Source organism: Chiloscyllium punctatum, chromosome 24 (genome assembly GCF_047496795.1).
Source record: "Chiloscyllium punctatum isolate Juve2018m chromosome 24, sChiPun1.3, whole genome shotgun sequence".
Lineage (NCBI taxonomy): Eukaryota > Metazoa > Chordata > Chondrichthyes > Orectolobiformes > Hemiscylliidae > Chiloscyllium > Chiloscyllium punctatum.
In genome coordinates this window covers 69,600,679-69,625,160 of record NC_092762.1, presented here as the reverse complement: position 1 = coordinate 69,625,160, position 24,482 = coordinate 69,600,679, and the positions used below count along the sequence as shown (strand labels likewise).

Below are 24,482 nucleotides of genomic sequence, written 5' to 3'. Positions count from 1 at the left end.
TTCCTAATCTGAGACCAAATGTAGAACCTGCGCAGCTATTGTTGCTAAGACCAGCTAGTTATGAACAAGCCTGGATCTGTTTAGCTGATTGGAGCAAAAGAAAACATCTACATTGCATCTTTTCAACACTCCAATAGTGTTCAAAAACCTGTGGATTTCTACATGGGTGCAATCACTTATTATTTAGAAAATGCAGGTAGAAAGAAAATCAACATGAATATATTTCAGTGCAGGTTGATTCAGTTCACTTATTTAGTATACACCACTACTTGTCCAGTAAGAATGGAATTGCTTGAGGAAGAGTGATAGCTAGAAATATTCAATGCTGATTTGCCATAGTTGCTTACTGACTTGATGATTTTGATTTTTATTCTTTAATTTCTAGCACTTGAGATATTTTATTTATATTACTAGAAACTCTCAGTTGTCCTTATACTAAGTCACTTAGTGGACTGTTGTGAAACTTGAAAGGGTTCAGAAAAGATTTACAAGGATGTTGCTGGGGTTGGATGGTTTGAGCTATAGATAGAGGCTGAATAGGCTTGAGCTGTTTTCCGTGGAGGCTGTGGGGTGATCTTGTAGAGTTTTATAAAATCGAGGGGCATGGATGGGATAAATACACAAGAGCTTTTCCCTGAGGTGGGTGAGACCAGAACTAGAGGGCATAAGTTTAGGGTGAGAGGGGAAAGATATAAAAGAAACCTAAGGCAACGTTTTCATGCAGAGGATAGTGTGTATGGAATGAGCTGCCAGAGGAAGTGGTGGAGGCTGGCACAATCGCAACATTTAAAAGGCATCTGGATGGGTATATGAATAGGAAGGGTTCAGAGAAATATGGGATAAATGCTGACAAATGGGACTAGATTGATTTTGGATATCAAGTCAGCATGGACGAGTTGGACCGAAGAGTCAGTTGCTGTGCAGTACATCTCTGTGACTCCATGACTGTAGTGCTGACCTCACTTCACTCTGTTACCATGCAAGTCCAATCTCAATACAATATTGCAACCTGAGTCAATGGTCTAACATTGTTACTGAATTCAATGATCCCCCCCCCAAAATTATCACATCTATAGGCAGTCTATAATTCACATCTTGTTTACCAGTGTAGTTAAAAATATATTTGCTATTTGAGGTCATGTGGAATTTGAAAAATGACTTATGTATTTTAGAACACAAACTGCTAGAATTTCACTAAATAGGATGAGTAAAAAAAATTACAAAGAACGACGTCAGGAATGAACAAAGCAAGAGCATATGACTTCTGGTCATGCATTGCTTTAATAATGCACAAGGGATATTTGTACTCTCAAAACAAAACTGTCTTAGTTAAAAATGTATTTGTTGTGGAAATATTGAACTGGTTTTAAGAAGAAACTAAAAAAATGTTCAAATCTGTAACAACCATGTCGTCTTATTTAGGGCTTGCAGCCTTCTCAAATTTGAAGGATGTTAAGTGTGGTATTTTGTAAACAGCATCTTTGAGTAAAAGGAAGTTCCATTTCATACTTCCAAAATTTATTTTCCTTTCTATTTTCATAAAGCAAGATGTCTTTCTTCAGATCTACCCAAGCTAAAGATGCGTGATAGTATTGTGATGTTGTCACGCTGTTTTCCTTGTTGCCCATGTATGAACAGGGCAACAAGGGAAATTTTGATAATATTATAAATGCTGCAGGCAAAAGAGAGAGATTTCCATATACGTTGGGCATGTACTTCAAAGTTAACTCTTAAAATGGATTCTAATATACTTGCTTGTACATAAAAGGGAATACATGGGTTAAGCTCATTTTGAGGCAATCGATTTGTAAATTTTTCCTAACCTGTGGCATCCTTATTACATGTGGCTTGTGGCTGTAAATTGGGGACTAAGTAATTCAAGTTTGTTTTTTGAATGTTGAGAAAATAAGGGTATTACAATTTTGTGATCCTTGGATAAAGGGCTCAGAATGATTAAATGTAAGTTTCCGAAGAACAATTGGAATCAAGAAGAAATATTAATTCCGATTTAGGAAATGTTTGGGTTTTTTTTGCTAGATTTGGCATTCATTTAAAAGTAACTAAAAAATTATTAGCTAACTGATTTACTTTTATTTCTGTTCCTCTTGTTATAGCCCAAATTGAAGTGATACCATGTAAAATCTGTGGAGATAAATCTTCAGGAATCCACTATGGAGTCATCACTTGTGAAGGGTGTAAAGTAAGTGGGGTAAAGCACTTATTTAATTCCTTCTAATTTATCATTTCTCATTCCCTGCCACTTCTCTGTTGAGTTCTCTTACTCAGGGGGGAGGAGCTCGCTGAGTTGGAGCCTTAAAATAGATTTACGGATTACATTGCTCCTGTTCTAGTTTTTTGAAAAGCCATCTAATATGATCCATTCTCTAGTCCGCTTCCGACATTCTTTTTAAATGGTTCCTTTTTAATTAGCTCCCATATTCCAATTATAAGCGACTGTGCTGTTTTTTTTCGACAATGTTCCCGAAACACCCACCATGCAAAAAAAACTAGAATCTCTTTCAGCATCATTTTCAATTTATACTCTGTAGTTTGGGATTGCAAGAATAATATTTCCCAATTTTACCATAGCAAGGTATCTCATAATTTTAAGTATCCCTGAAAGAAAACTGAATGATATTCTCTGCTTTAATGCAAAATCTTGTTTATTTTGTAACTTGTCATTTTCATTGTCATTGGAGTGAATGTGTTATGGAATTCTACAATATTAGAACTGTGCCCTAACAAATGACATATATAAATTTAGTATTACTCTTTTTTTTATGTTACGTACAGTAAGCCTTTGTTTATAATACCTAAGAGTGTATGTTCTCAAATTAGCTTATCAACCTGTCCTCCCACATTTTGATATTTGTTTTGTTCCCTAATGTCTCTGTGCTCCTTCTTGCATCTTAGGATGTCATGGCATGCTGGGAATGTCATTCATGTCACAAGAGGCTATGAAGATGATAAAATTTGACCATTAGGTGTGCTGCTGACACTGTTTCTGGGGAGAGAATGTGAGATCAATGCAATGGGGACACTAGTGAGCAGCAATTTGCCACTGCAGTATGGAAATAGAAGGCAAATGTAGAAGGTTGAATTTCACAATAGGGAACATCAACCTGCAATCTCTTGAAGTTGTTGCTGCACATCACTTTATAAACTTCCTCCTTAATCTTCCTCCGTTTATAGGATTTAAAAAGTGATATTAATTTTTTGTCATTTGAAAGCAAAGACACTAACTGGTCCTGTGAAACAGAACATTACTTTCTTTCATTATTTATTATATTTCTTACAGACCAAATATAATAGAGGCTTGATATAATGTATTGCATAATTTGTATACTGAAGTCAACAATCTATGTTGACTTTCATTTTAAGGAAGCCCACTGTTCAGTTAGATGTGTCTAAGACCAGTTGTGCTTATGACTACTTTGGGTGAAATTGCTCATTAATACCAAAATATGGGCAGTGTATTGTGAGGACTTGCTTCTGCTTAGGAAAAGGCAATCGTTATAAATAGTGTTTTGCATTTTTTTTCTCATTGCAGTGCAAAGTATGAAAGTTCATTGTGCAGCTTAACCATAAATCAAGATTGCTACATTATTTTTGCTTACTTCTCGCATGTGTACATGGAATTTGCCAAGATCATTTGGTGATCTTCTGATCTGCTTCATGCTGTCAACCCTGATAATTAATTTATGTTACTGAAAACCTTGCTTCATTCACATTGGAAGAAGACCCAAGTCCAAAAGAAATACAGTTGACTCCCCACTGAAAGTACAATATCAGAGTCATAGTGGCATAGAGCCATATAGTCGTACAGCACAGAAACAGACCATTTGGTCCAATCCGTCCATGCCAACTAAGTCTCCCAAATGAAACTAGTCCCATTTGCCTGTGTTTGGCCCATTCTCTCCTATTCATGTATCTACCCAAATGTCTTTTAAATGTTGTAACTGTAACTGGATCTACCATTTTCTCTGGCAGTTTATTCCACATACAAACCACCGTATGTGTGAAAATGTTGCCCCTCAGGTCCCTTTTAAATCCTTCTCCTCTCAACTTAAAAATATGCCCCCTAGTTTTAAACTCATCATCGTAGGAAAAGACCTTTGCTATTCATCTTATCTATGCCCCTCATGATCTTATAAAGTTCCTTAAGTTCACTCCTCAACCTCCTACGCTCCAGTGAAAAAAGTCCCAGCCCATCCAGCCTGTCCTGATAAATAAAACCCTAAAGTCCCGGCAATATCCTGGTAAATCTTTTATGATCCCTCTCCAATTTAATAATACCCGCCCTATAACAGGATGAGTAGAACTGTACATAGTACTTCAAAAGTGGCCTCACCAAGTCCTGTACAACTTCAACGTGACATCCCAACTCCTTTACTCAAAATACTCTTCAGATGGTTTTGAACTGTCAGGAAATACTTCTCTAATTGATAGCAGGAACGTTTTTGGTTCAAGTTGTAAATTTCTGTATAGTAATTAAGATTGTTAAACTGTTCACCTCTGTGTGAGTTGTCAGCTATGAATGCATCTTGACTTACAATGTGAATACAGGTAGTTCTCACCTATAACACTGTAGTTACATTCCAGCTAAAACTCACTTAATAGAAATAATGAGGCCTATGGGAAAAGCAGAGTTAGGGGCAGACCCCTACAAAATATCACTCATGATCGCTCAAAAATCACCCAAAAGCCTACACAAAGTATAGCATAACCTGAGTGAAGATTTAAATCATATTTATTAACAAAACAAAAGTAAATTTAAACAATACATTTAAAAAAACTATTGTTAATGCAGGGACAGAGGGTCATGATCATTATCACCTTCAGGTGCAATTGTGCTTGCAGAAGTGGAAGGGAGAGATACTATATGAGTATTTTGCATCAGTGTTCATTGTGGAGAAGGACAGGAAAGATATAGAATGTGAGGAAATAGATGGTGACATCTAGCAAAATGTCCATATTACAGACGAGGTGGTGCTGGATGTCTTGAAATGCATAAAAGTGGATAAATCCCCAGGACCTGATTAGATGTATCCTAGGACTCTGGAAAGCTAGCGAAGTGATTGCTGGGCCCCTTGCTGAGAGATTCGTACCATCCGTAGTCAGAGGTGAGGGTCCAGAAGACTGGAAGTTAGCTAACGTAGTACCACTATTTAAGAAAGGTGGTAAAGAAAAGTCCGGGAACAATAGACCAGTGAGCCTGACATTGGTGGTGGGCAAATTGTTGGAGGTAATCCTGAAGGACAGGATGTACATGTATTTGGAAAGGCAAGGACTGATTAGAAATAGTCAGCACGGCTTTGTGCATGGGAAATCATGTCTCACAAACTTGATTGAGTTTTTTGAAGAAGTAACTAAAGGATTGATGAGGGCAGAGCGGTAGACATAATCTATATGGACATCAGTAAGCCATTCAACAAGGTTTCTCATGGTAGACTGGTTAGCAAGGTTAGGTCACACGGAATACAAGGAGAACTAGCCATTGGATACAGAACTAACTAGAATGTAGAAGACAGAGGGTGGTGGTGGAGGGTTGCTTTGCAGACTGGAGACCTGTCACCAGTGGTGTGGGATAACGATCAGTGCTGGGTCCACTGCTTTTTAGCTTTTACATAAATGATTTGGATGTGAATATAAGAGGTATAGATAGTAAATTTGCAAACAACACCAAAATTGGAGGTGTAGTAGACAGCGAAGAAGGTTACCTTAGAATACAACAGGTTCTTGATCAGATGAGCCAATGGGCTGAGGAGTGGCAGATGGAGTTTAATTTAGATAAATGTGAGGTGCTGCATTTTGGAAAGGCAAATCAGGGCAGGGCTTATACACTTAACGGTAACATTCTGGGAAGTGTTGCTGAACAAAGACACCTTGGAGTGCAGGTTCATAGTTCCTTGAAAGTGGAATCTCCAGTAGATAGGATAGTGAAGAAGGCATTTGGTATGCTTCCTTTATTGGTTATAGCATTGAGTACAGAGTTTGGGAGGAAATGTCGCGGCTGTACAGGACATTGATTCGGACACTTTTGGATTATTGAGTGCAATTCTACTCTCCTTCCTCGAGGAAGGATGTTGTGAAACTTGAAAGGGTTCAGAAAAGATTTACAAGGATGTTACCAGGGTTGGAGAGTTTGAGCTAATAGGGAGAGGCTGAAATAGGCTAGGGCTGTTTTTCCCTGGAGCACTGGAGGCTCAGGAGTGACCTTATAGAAATGTATAAAATCATGAGGTGCATGGATAGTGTAAATAGACAAGGTCTTTTACCTGGGTGGGGAAGTCCAAGAACTAGAGGGCAGAGATTTAGGGTGAGAAGGGAAAGATTTAAAAGGGGCCTAAGGGGCAACATTTTCACACTGAGCATGGTGTGTGTATGGAATGAGCTGTCAGAGGAAGTGGTAGAAGCTGGTACAATCACAACACTTAAAAGGCATCTGGATGGGTATATGAATAGGAAGGATTTAGAGGGATATGGGCCAACTGCTGGCAAATAGGACTAGATTAATTTAGGATACCTTGTCAGCATGGACGAGTTGGACCAGTTTCCATGCTGGACATCTCAATGACTCTATAACTATAACTTTATTTGAATTGTGTGCAATGTTTCAGACAAAGTAAATGGAAATCTCACTGAAGATAATAATGAACAAAAAGAATTGATGTTCATTCATGTGCTATCTCGTGGCTACTAGACATCTGTGCTTGACAGTGGTTTCTGCTGTAATGTAGGAAATATAGTCTATTTGTTCACAGCAAGTATGATACTAGTCAGGTAATCTGTTTTTGTGATATTGTTTGAAGGACAAATATAAGCCAACATACCATCACTGTCCCTGGGTATGTCCCTGTCCAAACTGCAGAACAAATCCACAGAGGTGACGGCACAAAGGTGTATAGTTGGGAAGGGGTTGCCGTGGAAGTCCTCAAAACTGATTTTGGACACCATGACATTTCAAGGCATTTGGTCAAGCTTGAGCAAGGAAAGCTTCTGTTGATTACCATTTACTACCTCCTTGCCCCTGCTGATGTATCTGTACTACTCCATGTTGGACAGCACTTCGAGGAAGCACTGAGGGTGACGGGCATAAAATTTAGTCTGGCGAGCCAACTTCAGCTCTGGACCTCATTACAAGTTTGGTGCAAACGTGGAGAAAAGAGCTGAACTCTAAAGGTGGCTGCACTTGTCATCAGGCAGCATTCGTCTATGTATGGCATCAAGGAACCTGAGCAAAACTGGAGTCAATAGGTATCAGAAAGAAAACATTCTCCACTGGTTGGAATCATACCTTACACAAAGGATGATGTTGTGGTTGTTGGAAGCTGATCATCTTTGTTGTAGGACATCACTGCACGATTTGCTCCAGTAAGTGTCCTAGACACAATCAACTTCAGCTGCTTTATCAATGACCTGTCCTTCATCACAGGATCAGAACTGGAGATATTTGCTGATCATTATACATGTTCAGCATTAATTACGACTCACCAGATATCAAAACAGTCCATTTGCATTTGAAGGAAGACCTGGGCATATACCTAGTTTTGGGCTGGCAAGTGGTAAGTAACATTCATGCCAAAGAAATGCCCGTTATTGACTATTTCCAACAAGAGAAAATCAAACCATTGACCCCTGACATTCAATGGCATTACCATTGCTGAATTCTCTACTATCAACATCCTAGGGGAAAACATTGACCAGAAGCTGAACTAGACCAGCAACAGACAAGGGCAGCAGCTGCATGAGAGGACCAGCTTATGTAAGGCACACACACTATTTGGTCTTAGAATTCATTTGCCATTTCTTCACTGTGACTGGATAATAGGCTTGGAACTTCCTTCCGAACAGCACTGTAAGTGTTTCTGCAGCAGCAGTTCAAAAAGGCAGCTCACCACACCTTCTCCAGGGCAATTAACAATGGACAGTGAATGCTGGCCATTCCTTTAATGAATAATAATAAAAATACTCTGCTACTCTTCTTCAGACTTCAGGTATAGGACCTTTCACATTCACCTGAAAGAGGAGATGGGATTAGTTTAGAATCTCATCCAAATGCAGTACTTTTTCAGTACTGCATTGGATTGTCATTCTTGTCCTTTTTTGTGTTCAGGTCCTGAAGTAGGACTTGAAGCCATAATCTTCTAATTTGGAGGTTTAGGTGCTACCACAGTGCTATGGATGACACAATGAGCCATTTCTGTCGGCAGGAATTCTCCATAGTCACTCCATGTCCTTGTATTTTACTGCAAGTGGATACAGTACCACAAAATGTATTTTTTCCACAGACAAATTACAACTTCTTTCACCATACTTGAAAGTATTACTGCGTATTTACTTCAGTAGCCAATATTGGCACATGACATAACTATAAAAATAAATAAACTGATAATAACTGAACTTTACAACTTTTTAAAATCTTAAACTGACATTCTTCACCTTTACAACCAGAGTTCCTTGCGATGAGGTATATCTTTTTAATGTGATATGCTAGCCAGAGTTTCATTTCATTTTGATGTTTTTCACTGGCCATTCCAGTTCTGTCCTGGCTGGTCCCCCACTGATAAACCTCCATAAACTTGAGCACATCCAGAACTCTGCCGCCTTTAGCTGAACTTGCATAAACGCCTAATCATTAAAAACCCTGCGCTAATTGATCTACTTTGAATCCTGGTCTGGCAACATCTCCATTTTAAAATTCTTATTCCTTCTCTCAAAACTCTGTATATATGGCTTTGATTTTCTCCATTCCTGCAATCTCTCCCTCCCGACAATACTTTGATCTCTGGTTTGGAATAGCAGAATCAAAGCCTGGGAGCAGGTTGTCTGCCAACTGCTCTGTCAACTACAAATAATGCATGAAATCAGTGGTTCATATGAAGAGCAATGAGATAAAATGTCTTAAAGAAAGAGAATCATTTCTGCAGAAACACTGCATTGTAAGAACAACATCATGATAATATACTGCTTATTATATCCTCAATGTTCCAAAGTGCAGTGCAATTAATTAGCTGTAGTGAATCTTGAAAAAAGGACAATCCTCAAATAATACTAATAACTGCAAATTATCAAGCAGTTATCAAGAGAACCAAATAACTTACAGGAGGTGCTCTAAAACCATGGATGGTTCGATATGGAATATAGACTGCTTTCAATGCACCACGCCCTTTTCCAATGTAAAACACAGTGATTGTAGGTCAGCTCAAGATAGCGGCAGCAGCAGTTTTGTGATACAAATGACAATTTTTTGGAATTTGGGGAATACTTGCCCAAGAATTCACAAAACCTCTTTATTCCTGATGCTTGCACACCTCCATCGAAGGGTAGAGCTTTGGATGCTGAGTATAGAAACTAATCGTTTTATTGAAAATGTTGACAGTGATGATATTGTGAAGAAAGCTGTAAATAAAGAACAGCTGATCTCATTCTCTAAAGTGTCCAGAGTATACTGTAGTTTCATTGTTTCTTTACATCTTAATGAATAAGTAAAATACAGCCACACGTCATGAATCTGTGGTGACTATCTGTTATGAGCAGTAGTAGTTTCTTGGTCCGAAATTAACAGTTTATGGAAATACAATATGCTATTCCAAAGTGACACCATTAGTAACAACCTTAAGTTTATTTTAAATCAGGGTTTCTTCAGGAGAAGCCAACAGAATAATGCTGCATACTCCTGTCCTCGTCAGAGGAATTGCTTGATTGATCGGACCAATCGGAATCGTTGCCAGCATTGCCGACTGCAGAAGTGTCTTACTCTTGGAATGTCACGTGATGGTAAGAAAGAAGACAGGAATTAGCTCAACTAGTCTGTCTTTTTCTGCATTTGTTTGAAACTTACCTTTGTGTGTGTGTGTGTGTGTGTGTGTGTGTGTGTGTGTGTGTGTGTGTTGGTTTTTGGACCCGAAACAAAACGCAGTTCAAGCTGTCCAACTGATTCCCTTTAGCATCATTCACTGGCAGAACTTCAGTGAAAACCTGCATCTATTCTGGTATTCGTACTGGCTCAGGTTTTCCCATGGGGCAGCTAGATTTGGATTTAGATCATATTGGGTTTGTAGCCATCTCTATTTGCTGGTGTTAATTCAATACACTGGACCCCAATAAACCTATTCTTGGCCAGACAATATATTTCAGCATTGAATTCCAAGTCATAAAACCAAACACCTCAGTTTCCTGTTCACCCTCCTTGATCCAGACTTGATGTATTCCCCACATATCTGTTATTAATTACAAACACTTGAAGCCTATCCGTCCACCAGTAGATTTCAGTGAGGCAGCAGCATATATTGGAAGTTTATCCAATTTGACTTTTCTTCATTTCTCCAGATGTATAAATGTTTAAATAAGCAACAGTTCAAAGATGTCCAAATTAGTTATTTTTATCTGTAATGTACAAAAACCCTAAGTATCGCTATTTTAAAGGCTCTGCTTTCTAAGCTGTGTGGTATTGCATTTATAAGGTTTGACTACTGTCAAGCTGCTGATGGAATGTTGATGTGGAACTGAGAAAAATCTACTATTGCTATATTTTAAGATATAATCTGATAACACATTAATTGATTTTTAAACTTTCTGCTTAACCAAACAAGTTGCTCTTAAGTTCTATCCACAGAAAGAATTTAGAAGGGGGTTATATTAAATATTGGATTTTTAAATAGAATTTTGCAAATTGTAAAAACAAATGCCTGAATGAAAGGAGGTTAATGAGAGAGTGAAAGTTGTTTTGTCAAAACAAGCAGTTCTTTGGTTTACCTTTGCAATCAGAACCTCGAAAAACAATTTTACGGCCAGACACAAAGTGGGAAATCGGCAATTAATTTTCCACATTACCAACCCTGTTCACTTTAAGCTTGGGATTCAGAGATTGGCCTGGATCATCTGAAGGTCCAATGTAATGAACTCTGACTTCTGATCAGCAATTCCTGTGCTCCAGGGAATCATTTGCAAATGTTTCTGACTAACCTAAAATTGGAGACTTTGGACAGGAACAGTTCCATGGTTTCTACATGAATAGTGAGCCAAGCAGTGTTAGACCTATGAAAGCTTAGTATCGAGGTAACTAAAGAGCTGAACTCTGCCTGACCAAGCCTCAACCCCGCCTCCCCCATCCCCCCACTACCAGGCCACAATAAACCCTGACTACAACCCCACCCAAGCACACCTGATTAATCCCTACAGCCTGAGAACCCCTCAAACCAACCACTTACACACTCACCCACATCATTTGTCATCCAACTGTTCCCATAGCACATTATCAACCTCCCAATCTACTTATTCACTTACCTCATCCAATTCTCTAGCCTACCATCTTACCAATCATTCATTCATTCTAAAACACACACATATACACACACACACACTCCTACTCCTCAAGTAAAAATTGCTGCACTGAATTGGACATCTTTAATGGATGTTGTTCTCTATGTTTCTGGTGAAGCTGGGCTTGGAGGCAAGAAATGAAGAGCTGCATGGGTTAGGTGAATAGCAATCCAATCATGATCATCACTCTGTGGAAGATCCAGTCCATTATTGGAGCTGGGGAAAGTTGTCTTTATTCCCTGTATCTCACTCCACCTTAACTGGAATGTTTGGGAGTGGCTGAAGTGAAAAGAATTCTGCTCTCACCTGGATTGTTGCCATATTTACTTATCTTGTCTTATTGTCCATTTTCCATTTTTAAAAAAAATTGTGCAGAGATCTTTAGATGATCTGATCAAGAGAAACAGTATTGTCAAAATATTAAGCCAAAACGAAGGATCTAAATTTGTTGATTTCCAAACCTATACTTTTTAAATTTTAAACAAAAGCACGTCTCTCATTTATGGACCTCGAAAGGTTTTTGGATTTGTAATCACATTTTTATACAACTGCTAATACAGGCAATCGGTGATCATCAGTAATAGTTTTCCCTTACTTACTAACAGCTGTGAAGTTTGGTCGCATGTCCAAAAAGCAACGTGACAGCCTCTATGCAGAGGTACAAAAACATCAACAACACCAGGAGCAGTTGGCATCAAAGGAAGATTCTGAGGGACTAGCACGAGTCTACACAAACAGTGTCAGTAGTGGACTGGGAGATCTGGATGACATTAGCAGCACATTCTCAGACGGGCTCCTGTTTGACTTTCCACTGACCCCTGATGGAGGAAACAGTTTTTATAACTTTGATCTTTCAACCTCTGCTGAACCATCTCCAGACCAGTCTGCTATTGACATGAATGACATTAAACACATTAAACAAGAGTCCATATATGAAATCATGCTGGAACCCAGTTTGTTCTCCTATCCTTCACCAGAGAGTGGTCAACTAGCCTCCGAAATTTCAATGGCAGAGATAGGTATGTATTGCTATTCTTTATTAAGTCAGCATAAGGATTTGTGCTAAAAATATGGGCTGACAATCCACTTATTCTGCACACTAAATTACAAAATAATTATAGCTGTGAACGACCTTTTGGCCATTCTAATTCATCCATCCAGAGAGATTTTCAGTTTTCGCTATTGCATTCCTGCTATACTATGAAATGATATGTTTCACTTTCAAATCATTTAACACACACTGCAATGATTCTGTTCAAATATATCATGTATCCCACGAATAACTTGAAACTTCGAGCAATCTCACTATCATAAGATTATGCAGTTGGAATTTCATAATGGGCCATAATTTGGTAATGTTGAAGCTGATGGCATTCTCTGTTACCTATTTATAAAATGAAGCAGTAGCTCCAGGCCAGGAGCAGGTGGACAATTAACTACTAGTAACTTGCTGTTCATCACTCCATGTTTGATCATGTGTAGTTCATTTGACTTGTTCAAGCTCACAAAGATTATGCCCACTAAGTTTCTGAAAGTGATAAGGATGCAGTAAGGGAAAGAGGAAATCTGGGACCTGAATGAACAGGACTAGTAACAGGATACCTGCTTAACCAAACACATGAAGAACTGGAAGGGAGGATCACCACCATGTCAAAACAAATGCAAAAAGAGGAGAAACAAAAGATTGGATTAATGGATAATAAAATAAATGTGAAAATGAGAAAAAAATTACATTTTAAAAGTTGGCACCCATAGAGTGGTGGGAATCTGGAACTTGCTGATGTGTGGTAGATGCAGAGACCCACATGACATGTAAAAAATATTTAGATTTGCAATGCCAAGGCAGACAAGGCTACGGACCCAGTGCTGGAAAATTGGATTAGAATAGTTAGGTGCTTGTTTTTGACTCATATGAATTTGATGGGCTGAAGGGTCTTTTACTGTATTGTAGACTTTCATGACTCTATGGCATTTTAAAAACTCTCTGGAAAAGCTCAAAACTTGAATCAACACATCTGGTAGATAGTTCTCATTTCTCAATGCCAGTTAACAAATGATTATCATGTCATTAAAGGGGTATTTTGGCTACTAAATACCAGTATTACATATCTGTGGTGGATTTCAGTTGTGACGAGCTTGCAAGTATAGCAATTTCATGACCTTCATTGGAAAATGTAACAGCAAATGTGAAAGCTAACAACAGTGCTGCCACTCTGACAACAATATTTAGAGTCTGATCCTTGCCTTATTTAAATAGACGTGAGTTCCATTAACATTACCTTTATTTTGAGGGCACGTTCTGGACCATTTACGATATTTAATTTGTCTCTATTCTCTCCTTTTATGATCCAATGTTTCTTTCCTTCTTTCTCTTTTTTAATTTGTCGTCTTGTGCCTGATTTGACATTGAATTTCTATTACTTAGTCTCATTGTCACCCAAAGAAATCCCTCCTTAACCAATTGCATATAAAATTTAGATTCTGCGGCTGTGCAGATATTAGCTTGGATTTCCAACTTTGTGGGCAAATCATTTTTGAGTTGGATAACTTAGTGGCAAGTATAATGAACAGCAAACATCATACGATGACCAATATGTCCTGACCCTAGCAGATAGCAATCTAAGTGGGGCGCCAGAAATGCTTTATTTTGGCTTTGTAATTAGGATCTGTTTGGATTAAATACACAAGTATTCCTGGCTCTGAGCCAGTGTTTTGTATCATCCCTTTAAAACCTGCACATTCTTCTCCAGATCGGATAGCGCAGAATGTGGTGGAATCACATTCAGAGACTTGCCAGTACACAACTGAAGAGTTGAAGCAGCTTGCCTGGCAGCCATATACACAAGAAGAAATCAGGAACTTTCAAAATAAGGTACTGATTGAACTACTTTAAGTGACCTTCAGTAATTATATAAATAATGATTTAATAAAGCAAAAGACCTTCACATACTAAAAAAAGAAATTTACGTTTAAAATTACATTCTCAGTCACTTACAGTTAAAGTAATGAGAGCCATAAGAGATATATAGCATGGAACCGACCCTTCGGTCCATCTTGTTCATGCCGACCAAATATCCTAAATTAATCTAGTCCCATTTACCAGCTTTTGGCCCATATCCCTCTAAACCTTTCCTATTTATATACCCGTCCAGATGCCTTTTAAATGTTGTAATTGTACCAGCCTCCACTGCTTCTTCTGGGAGCTCATTCCATACACGCACCACCCTCTGCATGAAATAGTTGTCCCTTCGGTCCCTTTTATATTGTTCCCCTCTCACTTTAAACCTATTCACTCTAGTTTTGGACTCTTCTACCCCTGGAAAAGACCTTGCCTATTTATCCTACCCATTCCCCTCATGACCTTATAAACCTCTATGAGGTCACCCCTCAGCCTCAGATGTTTCAAGGAAAACAGCCCCAGCCTATTCAGCCTCTCCCTATAGCTCAATTCCTCTGACCCTGGCAACATCCTCATAAATATTTTCTGAACCTTTTCTAGTTTCACAACATCATTCCCACAGCAGGGAGACCAGAATTGCATACAACAATGTAAAAGTAGCCTAACAATTTCCTTCACAGCCACAACATGACCTCCCTCATGCACTGTCCAATAAAGGCAAGAATATTAAACATCTTCTTCACTATCCTAGCTACCCATGACTCCACTTTGAAGGAACTATGAACCTGCACTCCAAGGTCTCTTTGTTCAACAACACACCCCAGTATCTTACCATTAACTCCTATAGTCAATGCACTGACCAATAAAGGCAAGCATATCAGACCTTACCATCAAGTGAATAAATCCTGCCCTGATTTGCTTTTCCAAAATGCACCACCTCACATTTATCTAAATTAAACTCCACTTCTGGCCCATTGGCCCATGTGATCAAGATTCCTTTGTACTCTGAAGCAACCTTCTCTGCTTGTGAAAAAATATTTTATACCTGGCTGACAATTTATTTAAAGACCCAAACAGTAAGAATACAAATTCCATTAAGATTATATTTCTGATTTTAATCCATGATAGCCATCCACAGTCTTTAAGTTATATACTTTAATTGCCTAGTCTTGATGATTGAAACACACTTCTGGCTGGTCTCCTACATCCTACCTTCCCTAAACATGAGGTCATTGAAAACTCTGCTGATGGTAACTTAACTCTCAGTAGTTAATGTAGTTTTCTCATTAAATTAATTAGAAAATTAATTAATTAATTAAACTAATGAGAAAACTCTGCCTCAGCATTGCATTGTAACAGTTGGGGTTGTTCAAATGTTGGCTGGGTACTGTACCCATTAGAGCGCAGGCATGAAAACTCATATCTCCGATCATTAAAATCAGGAGCATGTTGTTCAAGGTTGTCACATAAGCAAAATGGGAATTGGGCTTCACTGCAACTCTTCTGTTAACATTGAACTAAATCAAAGTTTTGATCTAATATTTTCCTGGAATTTCTGTTTGGTGCTGGAGAATATCTCCTCAATCATCACAAGAAGCTTTATTTGTTTGTAACAATTATTCTTTCATTTACAAGAATGTATTAATTATAGAAAAATAAATAAATAAATAATCTATTGATCCTACCCTGTCTGTATTACTTGTCAGGTTCAAGAACTGTTGTTTAGACTGGTGATGTCTTTGTACAACACCTTGACTTTGATTCTATGTTTGAACAGTCCTGTGAGGCCATGTGGCAGCAGTGTGCAATCCAGGTGACAAATGCAATCCAGTACGTAGTGGAATTTGCCAAGCGAATCAGTGGATTCATGGAACTGTGTCAGAATGATCAGATTATACTCCTTAAAGCAGGTACAGATCACATCTTATTCTAAGAAAAGTAGCAAAAACATTGTCTTAGTAAATTTGAGCATTGAGACCATTGCAGGTATGCTTCTAATCGGCTTGTGACAAATGGAAATCCACAGCAAAAACACCAGCACCAAAGCAGCAGTAAAGCTGAGAGCCTGATTCAGACTTTGAATTCTAACCCTGTAGTGTCACCTGTTGGCCCTGTTTTAAATCCAAGGGGGATTTTATGTTTGGCCTATCCCTGCAAAACAGTGAATGTTGGAGTATTCTCAGCTATGGATTGACAAAGGGATAAGTCTGCAAATACACTGCACCAGGTTTTAAGCAACCATAACATGATGTCCTGCTTTTAGGGGATTGGAAAGAGAACAGATTCTATAATGAAGGAAATTAAGTACAGGCTAAACAGATAATCCGATCCTATGTAATATGAAATTAGACACAAATGCTTTTTTTTGATAATGGGGCTATTCACAGAATGCATCATTATACTTAAAAACAAAGTACTGCAGATGTTGGAAATCTGAAATATAAATAGAAAATATTCAGAAAAGATTTACAAGGATGTTGCTAGGGTTGAAAAGTTTGAGCTACAGGGAGAGGCTGAATAAGCTGGGGCGGCTCTCCCTGGAGAGTCGGAGGCTGAGGAATAACCTTGTAGAGGGTTATAAAATCATGAGGAGCATGGATAGAATAAATAGATAGGTAGTAAGTTAATTGTCCAATGCAATAGTTGGGGTTGATAGCCCACAAGCAGCATTTGTTTCATGCATGATTGGAGCTCAAAGAAATACAGAAATAGTATCAGCTTGGTGAACTATGCTGTTTGTGAAAATCTTGAGTTGTGCTTATAAATAAGTACGGAAATACAATTTTCACAAATCCAGATGACAGCAGTCACAGGAAAAGAAGGTGGACAACCAGAACATGTGCAGTTGTTGAGGCACCCCATGAGAAAACCACTTTTAAGGAAGTTTCATGGTCAAGACATCAAAAGTGAAGAATTGTAATCCCTTGTGAAATTTTAATTCGTTTCGGTGACCCCAAGTGCCATCGCGTCTTTGGGGGTGACTGAGATCTATTTGTTCACATTTGCTATTTGGATTACTCTTTAAGATGATCAACCATCATTTGTTAGTTATTCATATTTGCCTAATGTTAAGTTTGGGCTGCTGGAATAATAGTCGTATGTATCTTTGCATAGTATAAGTTTTTTTTTGTCAATTACATTTTCATGTTTGAGTAATTTGATTGGTAGTAAATTAATTCTTCTTTCTTGAAGAAAGAAACTTGGCCAAATTGTTTCCAATGTAAAAACAAGATACAGTTTAAAATCTACAAAATTGACTATATCACCAAACTAGTTAAATTTAAAAGTTTTGACCAAGGGAGGAGTGGCACTAGAAAGGAATTTGTGCACTCCTTTAACTTCTGTTGTAACATGGTGTTGCAAAACAGCCAGAAGTAAACACTACTCCAGTATAATAAATTTCTTTCATTCCAAAGATACGTTATAATAATCTAGTCTGTAAGACTGTATTATTGCCTTTGGAAAATTGCCTGGATGTCCTTAAATGAATCATCATTAAAAACAATAATACTTTCTATATTAACATTCAACTTTAAAATGGAAGATACAGAGGTTGAATATATCAAACAGATTGAAGAAACCATTACAATGTTAGATTTAGCAACAGGGTTAGATTTGATTTAACCCTCCATGTCAGAGCTCAAGTTATTTTTGTTACAAAATAAATTGCACATGAAACACAAACCATAAAGATATCGTAAACTTGCTATTAAAAGGTGGATGTAAATGCCAGGTCATGAATGAACTGTTTACAAATCCAGAACATTGGAGCAGATGAACATATTGTTTATAGTTGTAAAGTATTGATCTTAAAGTCTCAACATATTCATCAATTGTCCTTGTACCATCTATTTATTCAAATGTTATTTCTTGCTTTTCAAATACTCTAACAGTTCCAATTTTTAATACATTTGGTGTCTGTTTCAATAACTGCTTGTGATAAAGCTATTATTAAAAACTTTCTCAATTCTCCCCTGTGTTCTTTTCATGATGACCTTGTGTCTCAGCCCTGCTGTTGATTGAATTTTGTCAACTTCCCCACTGCAGTTTCCTCTAAAGATTTCGAAATGGTGGATGTTTAATAGCATCCTTCATCATTTAATCCCACATTCCTCTTCCTTTGTGAAAACAGACAAATTGGAAGATTTGTTTTTTTAACCAACACATCAAATGGAAAGCTCACAAGATTGGAAGGATGTTGATCTCATCATTACCAACCAAGCACTACTCTGTACATTAGCAAGTAAAATCAGGCTGAGTGTAAGTCCAATATTTCAGCTAGGTGGGCAAATTAGCTTAAAATTACTCCCAAAATTGACTACTTCTGCCATCGCCATTTGTTGAGTCATTATTTTTTAATTAACCATTTATCTTGGGTACACTTCTAAGTAGCATTTTGCTCTTTTATGTTCAAGTTTATCAAATTTTTAACTCAGTTTCGTGCACTTATTTTAAAGATTCTTTTTGAAATGTCAGTTTGAAATTGATGAAGTCTAACCACACGTTGAAGTTTCTGTTCCAAATAAAATGTCTTAAACTGTAAAACTGGAGATGAAATTTTCTGTCTTTCTATTCTAGGTTGCCTAGAAGTCTTATTGGTTCGAATGTGCCGAGCATATAACCCTTTGAACAATACAATATTTTTTGAAGGAAAGTATGGAGACACACAGATCTTCAAATCATTGGGTAAGATTTAATTAGTATGCAGATAAGAAGGCATCACAGTAAAGTCAACTCATCTAAAAATCTGACAGTACTGAATTAACACCTAGGTTTCCTAAAGAACTTAAACAGGGAATTGGGAGAGCAAGGAGAGGTAATGAAATGGCCTTGACAAGTAGGGTTAAAGAGAATCCCAAGGCATTCTATACATACATTATAGAAACAAGAGAATAACTAAAATAACATAGGACCACTCAAGGATAAAAGAGAGAACTTGAGCTTGGAGGCAGAGGATGTGGGTGAAATCCCTTAAATGAGTACTTTACATCAGGATTCACTCAGGAGAAGGATATGGAAGATAGTGAGTTTGGTGTGGAGCATGCTAATATGCTGAGGCGTTTTAAGATCAAGAAAGTGGTGTTTGGTCTCTTGAACAGCATTAAGGTGAATAAGTTCCCAGAGCTCAATGGTATCTACCCCACGTTATTGAGAGAGGCAAGAAAGGAGATTGGGACCTTGATCAAGACCTTTGTATCTTCGCTAGCTACCAGAGAGGTCCCGAACGACTGTTGAATAATTAATGTTGTTCATTAGCTCATGAAGGGAAAGAGGAATAATCCAGGAAACTATAGAGCAGCAAGTTTCACATCAGTGGTTGGGATGTTTTTGGAAAGAATTCTTAGGAATTGAATTAATTCTCATTTGGAAAAGCATGGTCTATTTAGCGACAGTCAGCATGGAGTTGTGCGGGGCAGATCACGTCTTACCAACTTGATTGTCATCTCCTCGAAAAATTCAAAGGTGCTGGATGAGGGTAGAGCAGTGGACGTTGTCAACATGGATTTTAGTAAGGCTTTCAGCAAGGTCCCTTATGGTAGGTTCATACAGAAGATTAAGATGCATGGGATCCATGGTGACATGGCTGCATGGATTCACAATTGGCTTACCCATAGAAGGTAGTGGTGGAAGGGTGTTTTTCTGGCTGGAAGTCCATAACTAGTGGTGTTCCACAGAGATCTTTACTGGGTCCTCTACTGTTTATGATGGATATAAATAACTTAAATGAAAATATAGACGGTTGGGTTAGTGAGTTTGCAGATGATATGAAGATTGGTGAAGTTGTGAATAGTGTAGAAGATTGTCAAAGGATACAGCAGGGTCTAGATCAGTTGCAGATATGGGCAGAGAAATGGCATATGGTGATTATTTTGGGTAAGTGTTAGGTGCTGCACTTTGGGAGATCAAATATTAAGGAAACATATACAGTTAACGGCAGGACCTTGACAGTATTTATGTATAGAGGGATCCTGGAGTTCAAGTCCATAGCTCCCTGAAAGTGGTCACACAAGTAGACAGGGTGGTAAAGAAGGCATATGGCATGTTTGCCTTTATTAGTCAGGGAACTGACTACAAGAGTCAGGACGTCATGTTGCTGCTTTATAAGATTTTGGTTAGGCCACATTTAAGAGTATTGCATTCAATTCTGGTTGCCACATTACAGGAAAGATGTGAAGGCTTTGGACAGGGTGCAAAAGAAGTTTATCAGGATATTGCCTGCATTAGAAGGTATGAGCTATAAAGAGAAGCTAGAAAAAACTCGGGTTGTTTTCTCTGGAGTTAGGGAGGCTGAGGGGAAATTTGATAGAAGTGTATAAAGTTATGAGATATATAGATAGGGTTTACGGTCAGAATTATTTTCCTCAGAGTTGAAATGTCTATTACAAGGGAGCATGCATTTAAGGTAAGGGCGAAAAGTTCAAACGAGATATGAGGGGCAGGTTTTTTGTGCAGAGAGTGATAAGCGTCTGGAACACGCTGCCTGGGATGGTGGTGGGGGCAGCTATGGTGGGGACTTTTAGATAAGCACATGAATATGCAAGGCATGAACAAATGTGGACCAAGGGCAGGCAGAAGGGTTTAGTTTAATTTGGCACAACATCGTCAGCCGAAGGGCCCTTTGCTGTTCAAAGTTTGACGTTCTTTCTCAGATAAAGATCAGTAAGTGCACACATTACAAGCTAGAGTCTGTTACCTGCCATTTTGGTATTAAGTTGGAAATGTGGTTAAAATTTAGATTTGAATTTCCATTTTTGTATTGCAGTAATAAGGTCAATTTCCCAGCTTTGACCCCTAGTGAAGAAACTCACATGGTGCAAGCATGGAAAATTGAGACCACTGCAGACTGTGGAAATTGAGGATGTAAATCTATCCTAAAAGATTTTGAAATTAAGGCATTTCTCAAATGGTACTTTATGGCATTCAGTTTAGGAATTACAGAAGTAACATTCTTGCAGCTGTTTTATGATGATGGTGATGACAAATTTTATCTCACTACCAGTAATCTGTTTTTGCAGACATTTTTGCAGTTGTATTTATACTTCCTCCTTAGGTTGTGATGATTTGATCAACATTGTCTTTGACTTGGCAAAAAGCTTGTGCGGCCTGCATTTGACGGAGGAAGAGATTGCATTATTCACAGCTGGCATCTTATTATCACCAGGTATGTAAAATGTAGATCTTAAAGCAGTAAGCTGGAAAATACAAGCACTGTTGACCATATCATAAGACCATAAAATATAGGAGCAGAAGTAGGCCATTCAGTCCATCAAGTCTGGCATCCCATTCAATGAGATCATTATTGACCTGATAGTCTTCAATTCCACTTATCCACATAATCCTATGATTCCCTTAATGATTAGAAATCTGTCTACCTCAGCTTTGAATATATTTAATGACCCAGCCTCAACAGCCCTCTGTAGTAAAGAATTTTACAGATTCACTACTCTCTAGTGAATCCTCATCTCCATCTCAAATGAGTGTCCTTTTATTCTGAGATTACACCCTCTGGTCCAGAAGCTGAAACAGTCTCTCCATACAGATTGGGATATCATGAACAATTTGGACCAAAGAGTCTATTACTGTGCTGTAGAACTCTATGACCTATTCTGTGGAGCCACCTAAGAATCATGTACACTGACTTTGTGTGTGTAGTGTGGTGATTATATCTGCAGTCCTCACATTTGCCCTGGTGATTATGTCTCTTTTCCATAATTCTTCCCTTGAACACATCTCCACCTAAACAGTGGAGCTGAAATGCTTCCTGAAAAATAGTAGCAGAATTCACTTTTAATTGTTTTGAAGTAGACAGCTGAATATAAACATCATGGAATGTAGAAAGACAGTAGGAGACTGCTATATTATTGAATCTCTAAATTGTCAGGCAGTAAAAATGATATTAATCCAGGACTTGAGTTGTCATTCTAAGGGAGTCAGCCCTCCTTGCAGGGAGACTCTGCAAACCTTTAAAAACAGTGGTCAGGACCTGAGTCTAGGATCCCTTGCCTGGTTTGCAGCCCCCCTCAATTTCCGCCGGTGTGGATTGATGCAGGTCATGCTACCTCACCCTGTATTCCTGAACTGCTTGGCTTAGTGGCAGGATTAGGCATCTCTTTTTTAGTTCCTTATGATTTTCTGGTGTCAGGTAAACTTTTCAAGGAGTCATCCTCACACCCCTTTAAGGTGTTATGAATCAACATGTAGACGTGAGAACGTTTTGAAAGAACACATAGTGAGGTTTGGCCAAAAGCCCAGAGGTCTCTTTGTGTTTTGAAACACCTGCACCCAAGGGAAAACATTGCTTGATTGACAGTTGTTACTTTTTGATTGCACAATGTTTACTTTTCACAAAGTAAAGGTTTCCATGGGATAGTAGCTTCTCCATTTGAAACTTTAAAGGTCTGAATGGCTGGTACATATATAGGGCTGCAGTAGAAGCATTTTAAAAAAATAAAGTTTGAATGAGTGACTAGGTTTTATAAGTCTTTTTTCACAGCTAGTATTGATTCTACAGGGATTGTTGGTTCTGTAGAGTGTATACGGTGAATAAACTAAAAATTGTAATAGCTTGGCACCAAGGGTATAAGGGCTCATGTAGAGAGCTTAGTTAGTGTGGAGGACCCATAAGAGTGAGAAGATAGGAAGAAAATTGCCATGGAGGATATGAGTGGTCAAGTGATTTTGAAATAAAAACAGTTAATCTTTTCTGGAGGTGTTAGTGAAAGGAGGATGTTTAGCTAGGGCACTGTCACTTTTAGAAATGCTCAAGAGATATTTTCAAAGATAGGTGGGGACTTTGTTTAATGTCAGAACATATAAAGTGAGTAAAGAGTAGGTAATTTGGCTCTTAAGCCTGCTCTGCCATTCAGGAAGATTATGGTTGACCTGATTTTAATCTCAACTCTCCATTCCTGAATATCCCCAATATTTTATCCACTTAGTAATCAAGAATCTATCTATCTCTGCGTTAAAGATATTTTTTAAGATTCTTCATCCACTGTCTTTGGGGAAGGGTATTCCAAACGCTCTCAAACATCTGAGACAGAAAATGTTTCCTTATCTCTGTCTTAAATGGGTGACCTCTTATTTTAAAAGATGACTCCAAGTTCTAGATTTCCCCACAAGAGAAAACATCCTCTTGATATTCACTCATTCAAGTCCCCTCAGGATCTAATGTCTTTCAAATAAGCCACTGACAACTGTTCTAAACACCAGAGGATACATGTCTAGTCTTTCTTCATAAGCATTCCCTTCTATTGGCTTTCCTGATTACTTAATGAACCTGCACATTTAACCTTTTGCGATTCATGCACGATGAAACCTCGATCTCTCTGCAAAACAATGCTCTACAACTTCTCACTATTTAGAAAACATGCTCGTTATTTATTCTTTCTGCAAAAATGGACAATTTCACAATTTTTCACATCCACTCACTTAACCTATCCATATTTCTTTGTAGGCTCCTTTATATCCCCTTCACAACTCACTTTCCTATCTATTTTTGTGTCATCAGCAAATTTAGCTACCATATCTTCAGTCTCTTTATTCAAACCGTTTACATAAACTGTATAGGATCGAAATCCTAGCGTTGACCCCTGTGCCACACCACTCATGACATCCTGACAGCCTTATTCCTACTCTCTGTTTCCTGTTAGCTAGCCAATCTTCTATCCACACAAATATGTCATTCCTTACACCATGAGGTTTTATTTTCCACGAAAACTGTTGATGTGGCACTCAGCAAACGGCTTCCGGAATGTCTAAGTACAATACATCCATTGGATTCCCTTTTATTAACAGCGCAAATTTACTTCTTCAAAGTACTCCGATAAATCAGTTAAACGTGACTTTGACGAAGTAACTGATCAGAACTTAAAAATGACTTTATTCCACTTCATAAAGATTTATGAGCTAGTAAAAGAAATAAATTAATGCAGAATGATGTTTAGTTTCTAAAAATTAGTTGAAGTGTGCTGCCTGTGTTATACATATCTTGATGAGTGGCTATCAAGTTTGCCAAACAAGAAACCAGCAGGAGGCTTCATGAGCAGCAATTCCATTGAATCAAATTGTTCTCGGGCACTGGCACAAAAGAAATGGTATTGGGTTGGCCATTATTAGATGCAGTGCCTGATAGTTCCTTCCACTGACTGTAAAGTAATTGATTGCATGAACTGTTGTTATGACCAAGATGGGAGGAGTGGATTATTTTTCTCTACTCGCATTACCCTAGTTAGCAAATGCACAGTTTGGAATAGGA

The 24,482-nt window shown here is 38.2% G+C and overlaps 1 protein-coding gene across 3 annotated transcripts in view; it reads left to right on the top strand.

Moving 5' to 3' along the window:
• LOC140494676 (nuclear receptor ROR-beta-like) overlaps positions 1 to 24,482 on the top strand; it is an 80,722-nt gene that overhangs the window by 43,012 nt on the left and 13,228 nt on the right. For all 3 annotated transcript variants that reach the window (XM_072594136.1, XM_072594135.1, XM_072594134.1), the window contains exons 2-8: positions 2,115 to 2,200; positions 9,639 to 9,780; positions 11,931 to 12,344; positions 14,076 to 14,197; positions 16,002 to 16,134; positions 18,803 to 18,910; positions 21,276 to 21,386. In XM_072594136.1, the coding sequence (XP_072450237.1) occupies positions 2,115 to 2,200; positions 9,639 to 9,780; positions 11,931 to 12,344; positions 14,076 to 14,197; positions 16,002 to 16,134; positions 18,803 to 18,910; positions 21,276 to 21,386 (1,116 nt within the window). The remainder of the gene's footprint in view (positions 1 to 2,114; positions 2,201 to 9,638; positions 9,781 to 11,930; positions 12,345 to 14,075; positions 14,198 to 16,001; positions 16,135 to 18,802; positions 18,911 to 21,275; positions 21,387 to 24,482) is intronic.